This window comes from Branchiostoma floridae, chromosome 16 (genome assembly GCF_000003815.2).
Source record: "Branchiostoma floridae strain S238N-H82 chromosome 16, Bfl_VNyyK, whole genome shotgun sequence".
Lineage (NCBI taxonomy): Eukaryota > Metazoa > Chordata > Leptocardii > Amphioxiformes > Branchiostomatidae > Branchiostoma > Branchiostoma floridae.
Genome location: NC_049994.1, coordinates 8,514,964 through 8,533,778, shown reverse-complemented (window position 1 = coordinate 8,533,778; position 18,815 = coordinate 8,514,964). Strand labels below are relative to the sequence as shown.

Genomic DNA, 18,815 nt, shown 5'->3' with positions numbered 1-18,815 from the left:
ACTAGTCCCCACGACCACCGAGCAACTTCTGAGTGACTAAAATTTTGACAGATCACTCAATGATAAAGAGCGAATATTTTACGTTGTTGCCTTTTGAATTATAATCTTGCACCTATTCCAATTATGCAATCAAGAGTTACACAAATTCATTTTATTAATATAATATTATTTTTAGAAATCTGGGAAGCCCCTTCAATAGACGTTGTTGATTCTTAAAGGGGATCCAAAAAAAATAGATTACACAGCAGAAATTGAACTGATCAGAAATAAGGAAAGAATGAAATAAATTTATGATGGTATTGCTCGTGCTTGTGTTGTGGGAAGGTAATATTAGCATCATAACAATTAATGAATTCATGAGTTTCAGTTATTCACCTTGAAAACGCCGTACGTACGTTTTTTCCAATTAAGCGAGTCTCCGTCATGTTTGCACTTGACAACACCGACAGAGAATCAGAGCTGATTAATTCTTCACACCGAGTGCACTCCAGGAGTCTTTCTACCTCGCTACTCTATTAATTAACACTCCACAAAACACGTCCAAACTCTCGCGCTCAACACACGCCGAACGCATTCACCGATTTTCGTTCTATTTGTCTTCCTCCAAGCGATTCCTTTTAATCCCGGTGAGAAAGAACTCCACATGGCAATATTAAAACCCCATCTGATTAATTAACGCATCTCTGTGGCATTGTGGTGAGAGAATGGGGCGAAGTGGGCTTGGTTGCGTTTGGTACAATGGGCGACAATGGATGTAACAAACTGCAGTGTCAACATAGTATTATCCGTGGCTGTCTGGAGCGGTAGGGGTTCGCGGACGCCCTACTGGTACAACGGGAAGACACAGAAAAGCTTGCCTAGTGGGAAACAGCGCAGGCCGACGCCAGTACACGCTGCGACCCACACCGTCCGCCCATTTAGCCCACAGGAAATGGGATTTCCATTGACATGGTGGGATTTTCCCACAGAAAAGTTTCAAGCCAGGACGGTTTTTCTGCGCAGTGTGGCTTTATAACGCACGGGGGAATTAGAAAGTCCATAGACGGTGGGGCATTTGAGGTGATATTTTTTTTGGAAACTTTGAGAAATCAGAGAGAAAAATTAGGCTTTTCTTCAAATCATGGTGTAATATTGATGGTTATAGGGCTTCATATATAACAGCTATATTCACAAATAGAAATGTCGACCGACTCAACGTCTCTACCATTGAAAACAATGGAATATATATAAATTAAGATCAATAATGAAATATAGTACGTTTGACGTGAAATTTTTTTGGAAATTTAGAGAAATAAGAGATAAAAATAAGTCTTTTTTTTCAAATCCTAGTGTAATATTGATGGTTATAGAGCTTCACATATAACCGTTTTATTCATAAAGAGAAATGTCAACGTCTCTACCATTGAAATATATAAAGTTAAGGTCAACAAAGATGAGAGATAAGGATAAGGCTTTTCTTCAAATCCTGGTGTAACGTTGATGGATTTAGAGCTTTAGAGCTTCATATATATATTCATAAATAGAATTGTCAACGTCTCTAGCTGTTAGCGTAAATACCATAGAAAACATTGGAATATATAAAAATTAAGATCAACAATAAAATTTATTACCTCTCAGCTGAGAATAGATAGGTTAGTAAAACACCAGTGCAGTTTGTAGCCATTTATCTCTCTCTCTCTATATATATTTATGGATAGAAATGTCAATGTCTCTAGCTGTTAATATGTATTCATTGAAAACATTGAAAACATTTCAATGTTATTAAAAGATCATTAATAAAGTATACGTATCCGTTGAGAATAGATAGGTTAGTTAAACACTAGTGCAGTTTGTAGCCATTTGAAGCAGTAAAACGCACAATATACAACAAAAACTTCAATACTAGAGATAAAGAAGTAAAGATTTTAGATAAATGTAATGTCATACTAACTTATATGTATGATTGTATCATATCTATAGCAAATGATATGGTACAAATGACTGTACAATGGTTTGGATACGGTGTAAATATACACACCATGATTAGTAGTTAAATAAATGTTTGTTAACCGCAATTGTAATAATCAAATAACATCAAACATGTTTGCCAAGATGAATCGTACTGAAATTGTAAATGATTAACAACAATAGATTACTGCAATTTACGACTCGATATATAACATTATATAAACCTGGAGGGGATAAGGGGGATTGAAGAGGTTAAACTGTATTATGGGGGGTGAGGTGGGAGTGGGTATATTGGCAATCCTTTGAAGGCTGGGAAGTACATATAAAGAAGCAATAATCATCACTATATCGGGCCCTTAAAGGGTTAAATTCTTAATAACGACACATTTTCCGAATTATGAAGTACAGGTATTGAAAACAATAGAAGCCTTTTTTCAACAAATTGCGTTGTTACATAACATATGGCTTCATAAAAGTTCAGGGGATACACCTTTGTTATGATGGTTACCTTTTGGTTTGCTTATTCGGTTTGTTTCAGCCAGTGTATTTTTATGCAAAAGATATCATATTCCAAACTCTAAGCATGCTTTATAAGTTGTGTTTATTTCAATGTTTTCCAAAACTGGGCCCATCGACAAAACGTGTCAAAGCCCGGCTTCTAGATCTCTTAGATGTGATCATGATTTTTTTAATGTTTAGTATACAATGGTAACATACTTATATTGAGACCATCCCAGTAATAATGTACAGCTAGGTCAGTATAATTTCTTATCCAAAATCTGAACGGCAATTTTTCTGGATCATAACTTGAAAAGTTCAGAGGTAATTCTGGATCTGGCTGTAATGTAATCTCTATCATCAAAAATTGAGTGCAAACAGCGATAACAAATCAGTATTTCAGTATGTGGTATATTATCATAGGGCCCCGTGCACACTTGTGCGTATATCCAAGTCCGTATGAGTTGCGTATTGACATTTCGTTTTAGGTTCAGGTAAAGTTTGCCTGAAAGAAGTTGTGGCTTATATTTCTTTGAGCCAACGTTGTGCAGTCTAACTATCTAACCGAAAAATACCCTTTTTGGCCTGAAAACTTTACTTTTAAGATAATGCCAATACGCAACCCATACGTGACTTGAATATATATATATATACGCACACGTATGAACTGGGGCATCAGGCAACCTGAGTTTCACTGTATATCTCCGGGATCTTCAGTAGAACACAGGTACCATTCGGCAAGTTTTGACATTATCTTATCTCCTTCCCTCTGGTTGTAACTGGCTGTGACTTGTTTGGACAGCAGAAGTTGCGGAAAAAAGGAAAAATTCGTGTCACACACAGACACACGTGCACACACACACATACACACACAAACACTCGCGCGCGCGCGCACACACACTAGCACACAAACACACGCACACGTACGTATGGACGTACACACAAATACAAACACATGTACACACACACAGCCATACACACACAAAGTGCGAGAGAAAGAGAGAGGTAGAGAGAGCGAGAGAGACAGACAGACAGACAGACAGAGAGAGACAGAGAGAAAGGGAGACAGACAGACAAACAGGAAGAGACGAAGACAGTTGGTTGCATACAGACAGATATAGCTACACCCACCCACAGAAAGAGCGAGGTTTTACAGCTGTCCCAAGGTTAAAGAGTCGTTGTCCTATGATATCCACCGATGTGAACGCCCCAGGCAATGTCTAGAGGCCAGGCAGCATTGAAAGTCTGGGCGTTAGATATCGTTGAAAGGTTTGGTAGGACCTGAGCGGGGGTTGGGGTGGGATTGGGGGGTCATGTCAGTCTCATCTTTGCACCAAGAATGACACTTACATGTCTCCACCGTCCTTCGTAGGAAACGCAGCATCAAAAGGAGAACCTTTCATGTGAAATGTCATGATTTCCAAGTCTACATTGGTAAAAGTCAATGAACTTACATTAAATCACTTCGCTACCTTTCCAATTTAATTTAACACACCGACTCATCCCCCGGTGGCGATTTGCATTCTTTTTGTTGATGTACTGTGTTATTTTAGGAATGTCTGTGTGAAAGGTCACTGAGAAAAATAGTCATAAATTTGGCGTCTGTCTCAGCATATTGCGTCAAGGTTTGAGAATAAACTGACGGGCGTGCACTGTAGTTTTGAGCTCAAGTGGGATTTAGGCATTGTTTTCAAATCTTAGAAAGGTCAAAATACCCTTCTCTATTGTCTATCATTACGTATTAGCAACCGTCTGATACACTAGATTTACGCAAATCTTGGTGTAGTTAAATATAGCAACAAAATATGATAGTGTCTGATCACGTTTTGACGCATTAAAGATGCAAAGTTGAAACATATCATAGTTTGAAGGTAGAAAAAAAACCGTGGCTGAAAAGCTCGTAGTGTAACAAGTTAGTCTAGCACGGTAAAAAATGTTCAAAACTCCCTTACCATCATTTTCTGTTCCTTACCATCATTGTCATATGTATAAATTCTCTGTCAAGATTCGACTAAACGTTTTTTTCTTTCCGTTGTTATCGTTCTACAGGACGAAAGAAAAGCTGTACGTCGGTGCACCCAGGAAACTGGCTTGATAGCACTCAAGCCTCCTCTAGCGGCTTCAAAGAGAAGGACAGACACGCAACCATGCCATGACCGACTTGAATTTTTAGTTTAGCGAAATTTGTCATGACTGAAGCTACAAATATTTGTATGGGTGCCAAGTATGCTACTTTTTTTACTCATAGCATAACGTTACATAGCATTTTGATGAACGAAGAAATATGCAGATAGTTGTAGGGTGTGTGTGTGTGTGTGTTTGTTTGTGCCTTTTCAACCCCCACACAGAAACACACACACACACACACACGCACTCACTCACTACTAGTACTTTCAAGAAAGTAGGTTTTACCTATGGCTTCGTTTCATACACTGCGACATCTTGTCAATCCATGCACGTTTTTTTAATCAAATGGATTCCTCACGCCACACAGCGGATGACACTGGTACTGCATCTGAGTTTGCAGTTGGACTTTATTTGAATGACTGGAGCTTTTCAGGTTGATACAATGTTATTCTAGCAAACATAAGTTTCAATTTCAATGTTTTATAGATCTATCCTTATATATTTTGGGTCTTCACTGATTTTCACTATGTTCATCACGTGTTTTTTCTTCAAATTAATCAAATGTTTGGTATTGATTTTTCTATGGCCAATGATCACAAATTGCATGTATTTGATGTTGATTAACAGAGAAAATGTATGAAAATTCTGGCAGATTTGTACCCAAAATGCATTTTCAAAATTTTCCATATACCAGTAACTAAAATGCTGTAACAGTATCAATTGAACAAAACATGTGGATGAAGGTTAGACATCCAGGTAATATAAGATTCACCAAATACAATGCAGCAATTACTCAAGCAACTGGATATGGTTTCTGAAATGGTGACCATTTCCAAAATCATATCCAGTAGCTTCAGTAATTGCTCTTTGGCGTAATTGAATGAAACCTATTCTTATACAATTACCTGCACAACAAAGTACAAAACCTTGTAATTGTATTGCACACAGCCATGGTTCATTTTCTCATCTTTAGAAAACTCACTTCCATTGGGCATTATCATCTCCAAGCAGATGTAAAGTGTGGGGGCTAAATTTTACAGTCTTTAAGGTACATGTATTTCTTTCAATGGTTTCACCTGCATAGCTGAATTATACAAGAAAATCATGTAGCAATACCACACATTGTTATATATACATATAATTTACAAACACAATTTTATGAAAAATGTACCAATACATGTGAAACACACTTTGCAAGTTAAGGATAACTTACTTCTTTGGAGGGAATAATTTAGTGTAGTTCAAGAGTAAATAATGGATATACCGATAATGGATATACTATTTTTTCATATGCAGTATACTCATGCATAGACTTTTTCAAGGCATTTGAAAACCTTGCTAATAATCTCATATATATAAATAAAATGACTACAGATTAGGGTTGGCAGTTTTTTTGCAAAAGTTGGTCATGTAATGGAAAACACAACATATGTTCCCTTGGCTATAGAAGAAAGGAAAGAAACACAATCAACCAACAAATGAAAGAAAACACAGTTTATACATTTCACAACATTCATTTTTTTCACTTAATTTATGAGCATGGCACCAATCTTACGAGGCCACTGTATATATTCCACAATATTCTTTTTACAATGAGATAAAAATCTCTGGTACAAAAACATTTTACACTGCATCATTGCCATATTTACAATCAAAGTGTTTTAAACACTGTTTAACTTTTTTGTAGCCTTCCATATTCATATTCATTTCATACAGAACAGTATGAACAAAATAAGAAATATACCATATATTTGCATGTCAGGTGGGTTACAATTGCATATCAATGAATTGCATAAGACATACAAATTTGCTTATACGTACACATACATAATTTTGTATGAATTAAAGAAATTAAGCATTTATTACTGAGAAGTGATTACAAGATACATGTAAAAACTGTCTTAATTCTAACATAGAAAAATCCAGCACCATGTCTTGTTTGTTATGTACATTGACTGTTATTGGCAAAAAATGCTGATGTTTTGTAACAACCTAGAAATACCAATGTTTGCTATATGATTATGAGTTGACATCATAGTCATAGACTATTGATATGTGTTGGTATTAGCCAGTATACATATCATTGTTTGATGCTGATGCTGCCAAAATATGATGTCATTTTTTTGTATTCAATAACAAAATATTGCCATTGTAATGATAGAAATATCATATTTTTTGCTATTTACAGCTAGTACCACTTTCCTTGTATAAATGACTGAGAAGTGAGAAGACTTAAAGAAAAGTCATCAAAGCACATGTATATAAATACTTCGATCAAGGAGGTTATATAAAGACTTAGTCTTTATATAACCTCCTTGATCGAAGTATTTATGTACATGTACATAACATGCAAGATTTGTAGTGTACCTTTTTGATTTGAATACATGCAAGCTTTTTTTTAAAAAAAGTACTCTGATTTTTGTAGTGTACTTTGATGTTATTCGTGGATACTCAATCTCATACAACGTAATGTATGACATTTTAACAAAGAATTCTATATCATGACTTGATCATAGCATAATATTATTAAAGGACTTCAGTAGAAGAAATATATAATTTTTCCAAAATGAGTGAATCCTGATTTGGCCAAGATGATGATGATGATGATGATGATGTTATGATTGAAGGTTTGTTTCTGAGAAAGAAAGACCACTGTTACACCTGTCTTATGTCTTCAACATGCTTCCTGAGAGAGCTGAGAAAATCGAGAATCTTTCCAGCCATCGCCTGATCTATAAGGTATTGAGGGATCCAGCCCTGGAAAACAAGAGAATATTTAGTTTAGAGTTTTCTGTGTGTGTATAAAATCTAGCCTGTATAATTATAGCGCTTAGGCATAACACACAAGCTTCACGGCAGCAGCTGGTTATATTACACTGAACGAACTGTCACACCTAGGGGTGGTTACCGGTATAAAACTTTTTTCTTGTTAGACCGGTCCTGAAAAAATCAGTGGATCGGACGGGGGGCCGAAAAGAAATTGAAAAAAATTATAGCAGCAATACAGCAGCAAGCATTCACATGTTTTGAGGCTTGTTGGTCTTAGAAAATAGCAAGAGCGAAGTAGAGGAGAGTTGATAGTCATTTTTATCACATTTCTACAGTCAAACCTGACTGTAAACAAAACTGATTATGAATTCATTGAAAATAACACTCCTTTCTGGAGTTTAGGACCCCTTTAAATTCTTACCTTTAAGTCTACATTGACAATCCAGATGAAGAGGCATTTATTGGGCTCGTTGTCTAACGTCATCATGGCATAGCAACCTGGTTTGTTTTCACCTCTGAAAACATGCAGGAAAAAAACATATATCACATTACTTCCATTCAAACAATAACAACATGCTATGCAACGTTTCATAGCATAATTTCTGAGTGTAACTTTAAGGGGGTTTCGAAGCAGAACTTGCATTATCTGATTCAGATTTGTAGGTTTTCTATGTTTTTTATATGTATGGAAAAGGTTTTCTATGTTTTTGATAGAATACTTGCTCTTGTTGTTACTTCTATCATCAGTCATATTATTGAATGTGTTCAACGATTCTGATTCACTGTAACGTGTTAACATGCGTGCTGATCATCTTTTGTCAGTCACATTGGTTAAAACTTATGATATTCCCACCAGGGTTGTAGCCGGCCAGAAATCATTTTCCGTCCACTCGATTTTGAATAGCTTTGGCGCAGCCTTCCAAGGGGGTCCTAAGGGCATGCTCACAAGGAAAATTTTGAAATCTAGACCCTCTGAAATGTTATTTCTTGCATTTTGAGGGTTAAATTTCACAGAGAACAGAATGGGCAACATTTCTGTCCCCAGCTGCAAAATTCCGTAAAGGACGGAAGGACGGGTGCTGGCTACAACCCTGATTCCCACCAAACCACATCTTGTCCATTGATACTGTGTGAGGCTGTGGACATAATGTCTCTCAGAGGGAAAAATAAAATACTTTTTCGCGAGGCAAAAGGCAGTTTTTACCTGATAGTGTCTTTCCTTGGAGGAGCGGCTGGGTGTGTGGTAGTTTTCCCTGCAGATATGTGGTACTTCCCCTTCTTCTGAATATGGCGAACATTGACAAAATCCCTACCACAAAAGGAAGAATATTACTTCAGCATCTTACAAACAATGAAGAAAAATCAAGAAGACCTTTATTGTACATAAAAATGTATATACCCACCGGGTTAAGTACAGGTCGAAACAACATAATAGTTTATAAATACATGCAATATTTACAATGTAAACCAACACAAAGATCATATTCAGACTAGTATACAAGGGTATTCAACTTCTTCTCGCTTCTTTGTGATACTGAAAATGTATAACAGATACGTTTTGCAATCAAAGGTTTGTCTATATTCCTAAGGAATATAACAAAGTGGGCCTAGTTAAAAATCAAACAAGATACCCAACAAGATAATTTTTTCCATTAACAATAATTCAGAAATCTGTATGACATGATCGCGTTTTAACAGACCTGCTTGCTACAGCACCGCCCAATGCTTCTGTAGACTTGTCATACGTGATCTTTGTTTGGCAGTCAATAACTCGAAGGATCTGTAAAATAGATCATAAATCATATTGAAAACAGAAGATAGAAAAAAGGAAGTACATTAAATACATGTGCTTTAATAAATCTATGCAAAAATGAGAGAGGAATTTTGCATTAGTGTAAAACATTGTCCCCACCTTGCATTCCTCCTGAGTGGCATTCCAAGAGATGGCTTCCTCTACTTTGTCAAACACGTCAGAACGAAGTGCTTCAGCACTGATATCCATTATACCCTGCGACAAGAAAATATGAGTGGATATTAAATATTGCATGGATGAAAAATACATAATGTATATCAAGTAATATTATACTTTGCATGGTAACAAAAAGCTTACTATTTATCATTTTATTAGTCCTAAGATTAATAGACCAAACAGGTATTGAAGGTAGGAAATAGGTTTTTATTATTAATATAAAATATAGATATAACTTAGACATAAGTTTACCTATTCACTTTGTATCAAACTTACTGCATTTAGCATCATTGGGGCATGAATATGCAGTAAACTTCATAGTCATTGTCATTATTATAAAAACTCTAACAATATTAGAGATACATGCATGTAATAAGGTATTTGAAGGACTTCTCAAATTTGCCCCCTAAATTGCATTGTATAGTATCAACAATTTCAAAATCAAATCAATCAATTTTGTCTTATGAATGAAATTATACAAGTTTTATCTCACCTGTCCTTTAAATATTTTGCCAAATTTTGGATCCTTCCTTGCGAAGACTACGTCCCCATTTTCTTTGTTCTCCTTTTCTATGGACCAGTCGTCCGTGTTTAGAAGCTGCCAGCATGCGTCGAACGCTTCCTTTCCCAACCTTTTATACTCTCGATCCTGAAAGCGACGTCACAGAATAGTGGTCTTGTGTACGAACACTAATCTTTCAAAATTTTTGGTCTGCAATTTTGTTGCAATTTCTTTCGCAGTCGTGCTATTAGCAAATCTGAGCATCGCAATTTCTTAAAGGAATTTTTTTCCCATCTCAGTCATGATCATCATCATCTCATCACTATCTGACTTTTTTTTTCGAAATTATGGCAGTTACCCACAATGCATCACTGTACGTGTTTATCAGTAGAAAAATTGCAAAATTTATTTACATTTTCTTGCTTTGACACTTTTCATACCACCATACACAATTTTTCTGTACTTGACCATCCATTGAAATGAAATCAAGGCATTACAATGGGATTAATTATGTACAAATACCATAATTAGAAATCTTGAACAATTAAAGTTTCTTCCAAATGATAGCAGCATAACAGTAATCATAAAGATTTTTCAACACAATTACATTATATTCATACATACAAAAAACTGCAATATCAGGGTTGTTTCTGACTTAGTTGACTTATAGAATGCATTTGAAGTCACTGTTACCAAATCCAAAAGGCCTTCTTGATTGTAAAATACAGTTGCAAGTTATAAAGTTAACAACAAGGTTTTTCTTCATACATGGTTAACAAAGAAGTTCAGAACATCAAGTTTGTATGCAACATATGTCTTATATGCAGACAAAGTTTTTAGCCATAACTAATCAATCACAGATTAATTCTTAATCTTCCTTAATTTCCAAGTATTGATTCAAGGGTTGCTGTTCACCATTGTTGGAGAGGGTGTGGCTTGGTTTGAGGAGGAAGAGCGCCCCCTTCTGGAGCTACGCCCAACTGCTTCTTCTTCATCGCTAAACTCTGGAAACGAAAACAAAAATTAAAATTTATATCCTTTTTTCATCATAGCAAATAGCAACACAACACTGTGTTGAACATAGAAGAGCTAAACTTGAGTAACTCTTCTTCATTTTGTAGCAGATGAGTGAAAGTGTTATCAATTCTTACCTGTGTGCTCTGTTGTTTCAGATTTGTGTGAATTTACAGAGCATCTTAACCTTAACCTTCGCCGAAGGTACATTTTTATACATCATACTAGTAGTCTCTGCAAAATTATTTGTCTGTTGACCATGTTTTCCTTTTGCTTCATTTGTTTATGTTCTAGAACACTGTTCTGAGTTTCCTTAGAATGTGTTTTTGGAGCATTGTTACCTCAAGCAAACTATTCTTAGAAAGGTTTGCCTAAACACCTCAAATGACCTCAAATGGCTTGAATATGGAGTGTACAAAGGGCAACAACATTGTGTGGCACTCTGGATACATTGTATCAAAGCAATTTGAGGCTGAAAAACACTTTAAAAAGTTGACAATGATAGAATTGTGCTATGCAATAATTTATGAGTCAACAGCATCCACAGTTTTATTGTAATGTGGACTGAGAAAGGCATAGAGAACTTCCCCATGCAGAACACAGGCGATCCAATATGGTGACCAGAAATTGCATAGATCTTCAAACCAGCAGACTACAGTAACTTGAAATAACTGGTAAATACATAGGACTTGCTGCATTTTTTATTCATAAAAGCATAAACGGTGTGTCCAGAGTACCACACAAGGTTGTTATCATTTTTACACTGTATATAGAGCCGTTTGAGGCCATGGCCATTTAAGGTGTTTAGGCAAACCGTTCTTAGAATAGGAGGAAAAATAACTTTTGGCTCAATCGTTACATTTTCTAAAACAAGATTGTTCAACGCAAGGTCACAAGACGACTTCAAGGCAATTAGCTAAGAAGTTGGAAATTGCGCACAGAGATAGTGGTGGATATTTGTTTTGTGTTAGGGTAAATTTATCAAAAGGTATTTGAAATCTCACCTGGGGTACTTAAAGGAGAATAGAAGGACCCTACATCTGTGATACTGCCTCTCCTTGGCTGGTCACCTAGCAACGGTGTCCGTTCATTGGCACCTTGGCTACGTTGAAGTCTAGCTTGGGCCCCTACCAAAAGGAACAAGCAACAAAATGACATGTATGTATATTCACTGTAATATCTCTCAACAGAGATGTGTGTACTTTCATTCCATTGGATGATTTGGAAGGGTGGCAACTACACAATACGTTCAAATCTAAGGTTAGAGTTGGACAAGTTTCCTAAACTTCAGTTGTCTTATCGGGCAAGCACATGAAAAATTTACTTGACCAAATTAATTTATCACTGGACTAAACTTCAAATATCACTTTTATATGCATTTTCACTTCCAGCAATGGAATTCTTATTATTGCCTCTATTTTTCTATGTTGACCATTGCTTGATGTCATGACTGTTAAAAGTAACAGGTATATCAAATCTCACTCACTGGAAAAATCTCATTTGTCCGATTGGGCAAGTGGGGTAGGTCATGCACTTGCCCGATCAGCACTTTCACTTGTCCTGGACAATAGGGCTAGTGGACTTGTCCAACTCTGAATGTGGTGTAATTAGATCTTCAATTTCAAGGAACAAAGATTGAAATGTCTCAGCTACAATCTTACGTTGCTCAAGTTTTCTCTCCTGGGGTAGCACCTTGAAGTCCAGAAACCAAGTTTCTATCCATGCCAAGATGAAAGAAGACAACAGGACTATGTAGTCCATAGGATGGGTACTTCCAGCAAACTAAAAAAAAATAGAAGGAATAGGTAAAACTAATAGTAGAGGTATATAACATTCATTCTTAAATATTCAGCTTAGCATCATTTTACAGCATTCATACATATCTTGATATGTTTCCTTAAAAAAAAATTAAGATTATCAAAAAAGTGAGTGTGTCATGCTGACAATTTTGTGTAATACTATGTAATGATACCATTAGGTCCTGTCTTACTCTTAGTTGTTACAAACCATAACTTTTTTTTCAGCACAAGTTAGAAATTTAACAGCAACTTTAGCTTCTAAACAACCTAACAAATCATGTTTATGATGTATGCAAAAATTGTATATTTTCTATCAAAGTAACATCATACAATAGGATCATAACACTATTATTATTCATACAGAATTATAGATACTTACATCATAAACAACTACTTTGTATATCAGGAATACACAGGACCCCAGTGTGCAGAACTAAAACATAGAACACAATCGTGGTGTTATTTTCTGTCTTTACATACATATCTTATATTTACACACTACACTTGTAAACTACATTGTATATAAACATTAAAATGCATAACTCATTAATGATTTGCTGTCTTAGATTTAACACGTGTAGACATTTAATGAAGAAAATATAACAGAAATCTAATATGATCTTAGATTTCAATGTTTTAGAATATACAAATACTACAATGCAGAACACATGTAAAGCAATAACTTGCAAGCTTAAGGACAGTGCACTAATTTAAAAGTTATTGCTTCCACGCACCTTTTGATGCAAATATACCAGTCACAACACAGAAGTCTGCTTCAATATTTAGTTTGATTGTCATTCCTTTGCCATTATAACGTTTAATATATACTTAGGCCATATATACCAATCTTATTTTTGTTTCTCGGATTTTTTGACCCTATTTTTTTTGATTTGAAAAAAAAAAAAAATTTCAAATTGATGGCCACACCTCGTGTTGACAAAATTTCACTGCCTTTCCTTTCCCAAATTAACTATGGGTCTAAAATTCCAGTAGCTATACATGCCTATTTTGGACAGTACGTTTATCATTTTTCTTAAAACTTTGAACTTTGCTACCAGGGATCCCCTAAATGTTAAAAGTTTAGTTTTTCATGTCCAATCTCTCCTACCCCTGACTTTTTGAAAAGCTTTTTTTTTTAATTTTTATTTTCGACCGACCGACCGACCGACCAATCCAATTTTTTTCGGAAAAAATCTGAGAAACAACAAATACAATTGGCCTTACCGCTATCATCCACCAATGGCGCAGTCTGAATAGAGCGTAGGCTAGCAGCATAAAGGTCACTCTGGCTGCAGACACAAGCTGGGGGAAAAATATCTCCATATTAGATTTTTTGTCTTTCAACTTGTGAGATTTAGTCAAAATCTAATCAGAACTGTTAATTCTATATCTAAATCAAGAGATCAAGTGATTAATTTTACTTCTGAAAATAAGTAATAATTTAATAACTTAACCACATCTGTGATTGTGTTCTCGCCACAAATGCGCCACCTACATCAGCTACATATAGCGGCAAGAAGCAGAACTCCAGTCAGAAGCTCTGAGGAAGGTGTCTGATAGACATCAAAATGTCAGCAGGTAAGATTAAATGGCTGTGCAAAAGAAAACTTGACTATCTTATCATCCTTACTGTCTTATATATCGTTATAAATGCTGTTAGCAAAAGTCCTAAACAAAGAAAGGTTAAAAACTCACCACAACATCAAATAAAGAGTCTTTTATTGTGTACTTCTTGACTTGTCTCTCAAGCTCTGGAAATCCACCTTTTTTCTAGAAAAGTAGAAGAAAAAACATATTCTTACATTTGTTTTTACAAAAGATATATAAGTACATTTGTACCTTAGGATAAGAATCTGTACAGATTCAACAATGATAACATGATTTCAAATTGACAAATCTAGATTTAATCTAAAGGACTGTAACATGATTTTTGGTGAAAAGATTTGAATCTATCCATACCATTTTGTTGATGTTATGACTACTTTTATGATAATGGTAGTTCAAGTACTGATATTTCAAATTTTAAGCACCATCTGTGCTTTGCTAGAAGGCATTATTCATATTACCAAAATTTTGTGCCATTGAGAGGACCTAGGCAAAAATTGTTACTGTGTTTCCTGTTTTCTTTACTACCCTAGAAAAATCTGCTGACCCTTTTTTTGAGGTGGGCAGTACATTCACATACTGACATAGTTTACATTTAGAATTTTCATTAAGTCTGCTAACTGAAAACACTGCTTGTCCTATCTAATGATGGATAAATGTATCTGTTATGCTAAAGTTTGACATTGAAAGACAAGTGTGCATTTTAATTCACTTTGTTAAACTCTATTGTAATATGTATCACTATCATTTGGCCAGCCTAAAAAAATACAAGAAAAAAAGATAATCCCGACCCTAATTTTTCTGAAACAGGAAACACAACACAATTTTTCCTAGTAGGCCTAACACATTAGTACTGGTATACTCACATTTCCTATTGCAAAAATGAGCCATATGAGCACCACCAATCCAAAGTCGAATACCAGGAAGAGACAAAATGTCCTCCGAACTGTAGATATCCTCCCCTGGTCGAAATCGGGATCGTTTGAGACCATGCTATTCTGCATGGAGTTAGTCCTTTCCATGGAGTCCGTGTAGTTGTGGTTGTTGTTAGGAGGTCCACCGTTGTACAGGAGGCTGGCAGCGTGTTGGGCTTCTACCTGCCGAACGTTGTGACGGTCCATGTCATCGGGGCTCTGGAAAAAGACATTCGAAATTGTAGAAATAACCAAAAAATACCTTGTGATTTTGCCTTTCAGGGTTACAATCATAAATCATAATTTAGTAAATAACAGCCTACTTTTTAAAATTAAATTCCAATTTAATGAAGAACACTTCTGATAGCTCTAGCACTACTGTAAATGTAGAAATAATCGCAGTGGTTTTATGTTTGCTGTTTTCGCGAGGCTGCCTTACCGCAAACTTAAAACCACCCCAAATATTTTTCCTTTACCGTATATGTGACTACTAGTACAGTGCATGGGACTGCTGTGAACTTAAACTACGTGAACACTCTACTTTCCCGCTAACGCGAAATTAAATCCCTGCGAACTAGTGAATACATCTACAGTATTATATTCTGTACTTTGCTCACGATCATGTGCAATTTAAATCTCTGTACTGCTGAGAATTAGTGTCAAATAAGAACATCTAGTTTGAAGTAATAATGCTTATGGGCTATAAAGTTTACCAATCATTAACTAGCATCATATTGTCTTCAAGAATTATAGAGCTATATATGACTGTTTGTAAATTGCATGGTGATGTAAGGATTTAGTTTTTCTATCAAAATTGTGAGTAAAATTAATTACATGCAATATGGTAGGCAATAGAAAATAGTATTTTGCACCCTAAAAATGCATATTATACCTACAATGACCTAACCATGTAGACCCAAGGTCTAACCCAACCTGTGCACCTAAAACCTGCTAAGCAAATTCTACAATAGTAAGAAATCAATAAAGCTGTAAGGTGACCTGTAGACCGTTGTTTAAGGTCAACTGATATGAAGAACTATTTCTATACAGTTTGTATATAGAACAAGTTTTACTTGGAATTTTAGACTCTATATACAAAATTCCATATACATTATAGCATAAAATCACCTAAGCCCACAGTGGCAACAATATCGCTACATCTTAATCTTAATGCCATACATTTAATGAACAAAGTAACTGTTGAGAAAGCAGTTTTTCACAGGTTAACTTAACACTGAAAAACTTTTCCTGACTAAAATACTTCAATCAAAGTAAAAACGCATTGTTACCGCATTGGTTACCAAATTCCCATTGCGAGAAAACCAGGACTTGACTTGAGAAGAAATCCAACTCAAATTAAGAAGTGGCATTTCCTAAAATGGCCGCAAAAAAGGGGAACTTTCTGTGGTTGTACAAAATGGTGGCCAGGCAGTTTAGCAGGATCATGTGATCATGATGTGATGTAGAGTGGACTTTGTCCTCTATAACGAGTTTACATTGCTTACACACTAAGGCCAGTGGGCTACCTATTGGACCATGTTATGTAAACGACAGGTGTCAGAGCTGTTAAGGTCAACTCATTATCATAATCTATGCAGAGTTAAGTACTGTATTACCCTGGTGTTAGGTCAGCTCATTATCATAATCTATGCAGAGTTAAGTACTAGTACTATATTACCTTGGTGTCAGGTCAGCTCATTATCATAATCTATGCAAAGTGATTTTAAATCTTGCAGACTGAGTTTATAAAATGATTTTTGAATGAGTTTTATTACCACAGGCAGGTATTGTGAATAACATAATGAAGATTTTAGGGAATTGAAGTTCAGAGATTTGGGAAAAATATCATTTTACAGTGAAGAATTTTTATATTTTACAGAAACATCTACTTTACAGAAATATAAGCTTTTTCTGTACAAGCAAACAGTCTGTTTTGTTCATGGACAGGTTGCCAGTAATACACAACAGGCTGCCAAAATTAACATATTAACATTAGATAACTGATCAATATGCAAATTAGATCATATGACTAGCTACTAAAAGGAACAAGTAAAGTAATATTTTTGCCTCCCACCTGTATTTGCCTCCCACTGCGTCACTGTGACATTATTGAGATCGTCTTGTTACTTAAGATTAAAAGACTTTTATATACTACGGCCGCGTGGCGTATTGGTACACCTGATTCCTCGATCTCGGAAGTTAAGCAATGCGCGGTCCGGATAGTACTTGGATGGGGGACCAACCAAGGACGTCCGAATTGCTGTAGCCTCACGAAGCTTATACGAAATCGTCTTCCGGGAGGGACGTAAAACGGGGGTCCCGTGCTCGAGGAGGTGCCTCGACCACGTTAAACAGCCTCATTACCCTCACTTTGGGTACCTACTGGCTGCAAAATACACCCGATATTATTATAACATAAACTAAAGTTACGCCAAATAGCAATTACTCAAACAACTGGATATGATTTTGGAAACAGTGAGACGTTTCAGATAACATCTGTCATCTTTCACTAGTGTCATATCTTATTTTATGTCATACCTGGGTCGCGATAATGTTCGATATGGGAGTTCCGAACCGGGTGATAATTTTCCATATCATCATTATGACACAGGCTTCTTACTTGTATCAGACAGGCTTCCATCACCAGACGTTTCAGATAACATCCGTTATCTTTCGCCAGTGACGTATCTTGTTACCTTGATGTCTTACCTTAATCGACGCTCCACAAAGTTGTTAGTGGAATTTTGCAAATCAGTTTTATCAGTGCTTCTTTTAACAATCTCAACCTACAAATCATTGAAGGAATCACACAAGAGATTTCTAATGGGACCTTTTATCACTAGATCTAGAAAGAAATTGAATTTTTGTTGCAAATTTTGCTTCCTCATTACATTTGGCATCAAACTTGTAAATTGGATATGTAGTAAGTTACAACTCTTTACAAATCCTGAAATGAACTTACCCTAAACGTTTCATTTACACAATAGACAATCAAACTGTCACAAAAGTAAGAATGTAAGTTAAAAGACCTGTTTAACAAATGTTACCTTTTTCAGAAGTCAGTCTTTTCACCTGTATTGTGATGAAGTTCGTGAAACACTAAAGATCACATGATCTATACACTTCTGCCAGCTCTAGTGCACTAGCAATATTCTGTACAAGTACTTTGCTCACGATCATGTGACTCTCCTGAAGTTCAGTAAGGTCATGCAAAAGGTCTTACAACACACAACGTCATGGTACACAAACATTAAATCATTACATGCGACATTATAATTTTTCACATGTCGAAAACTAAATCTTTCAAATTGAGGAATTATTCCTCTCTAGATTTACTAATTCAAGTAGAAAATGAGGAATGAAAATAACAGGAACATACCGTATTGATAGACATGACGACGGTAGAGTTCATCTAAGCTAAAGTTGAAGTGGAAAAAAGATTAAAAGAGAAACAATTTTTTATCGCCGAAAAAGACAAATAGAAACTGGACTGTCAGCCATATTGTCTACAACATCGTACGATCAGGTGATCTCAGGTGTTCAGCGAGACCTATTTTATGCCTGTCTAAAAAAGAGAACAATAAATCCGTATATTACTTAATAGAGCAGACGATAAAGGATATCTATAAATATAACAGAATAAGTATTTAAACTTAATAAAGTTGGGGTAC

The 18,815-nt window shown here is 35.7% G+C and overlaps 1 protein-coding gene and 1 long non-coding RNA gene across 3 annotated transcripts in view; one reads left to right on the top strand and one right to left on the bottom strand.

Moving 5' to 3' along the window:
* LOC118432740 overlaps positions 1 to 4,975 on the top strand; it is a 117,681-nt gene extending 112,706 nt beyond the window's left edge. Inside the window, exon 3 of the long non-coding RNA XR_004833123.1 lies at positions 4,495 to 4,975. This is a non-coding gene — a long non-coding RNA (uncharacterized LOC118432740). The remainder of the gene's footprint in view (positions 1 to 4,494) is intronic.
* A 1,076-nt stretch (positions 4,976 to 6,051) lies between these two features.
* LOC118432736 (stAR-related lipid transfer protein 3-like) lies at positions 6,052 to 18,683 on the bottom strand. 2 transcript variants are annotated; one of them, XM_035844347.1, is made up of 14 exons: positions 18,524 to 18,683; positions 15,097 to 15,363; positions 14,321 to 14,395; positions 13,850 to 13,927; positions 13,005 to 13,058; positions 12,488 to 12,608; positions 11,831 to 11,953; positions 10,728 to 10,816; positions 9,804 to 9,959; positions 9,254 to 9,349; positions 9,042 to 9,121; positions 8,546 to 8,650; positions 7,763 to 7,856; positions 6,052 to 7,329 (listed from the first exon to the last, which is right to left on the bottom strand). In XM_035844347.1, the coding sequence occupies exons 1-14, from the start codon at positions 18,554 to 18,556 to the stop codon at positions 7,228 to 7,230; spliced, it is 1,473 nt and encodes a 490-aa protein (XP_035700240.1). In that variant the 5' UTR covers positions 18,557 to 18,683; the 3' UTR covers positions 6,052 to 7,227. The 2 variants fall into 2 exon arrangements, with proteins under 2 accessions (XP_035700240.1, XP_035700239.1); XM_035844346.1 differs by lacking the exon at positions 18,524 to 18,683 and adding an exon at positions 16,434 to 16,589.
* Between the last annotated feature and the right edge of the window lie 132 nt (positions 18,684 to 18,815).

Excerpts from the sequence above, each read along its gene's own strand:
- LOC118432736 (XM_035844346.1), bottom strand. The coding sequence starts at position 16,514 with ATGCCACTTCTTAATTTGAGTTGGATTTCTTCTCAAGTCAAGTCCTGG. Across the intron at positions 13,059-13,849 it reads GCCATTGGTGGATGATAGCG|TTCTGCACACTGGGGTCCTG; the intron begins GTAAGGCCAATT and ends TCTATGTTTTAG. Across the intron at positions 7,857-8,545 it reads CCAAGGAAAGACACTATCAG|AGGTGAAAACAAACCAGGTT; the intron begins GTAAAAACTGCC and ends GCATGTTTTCAG.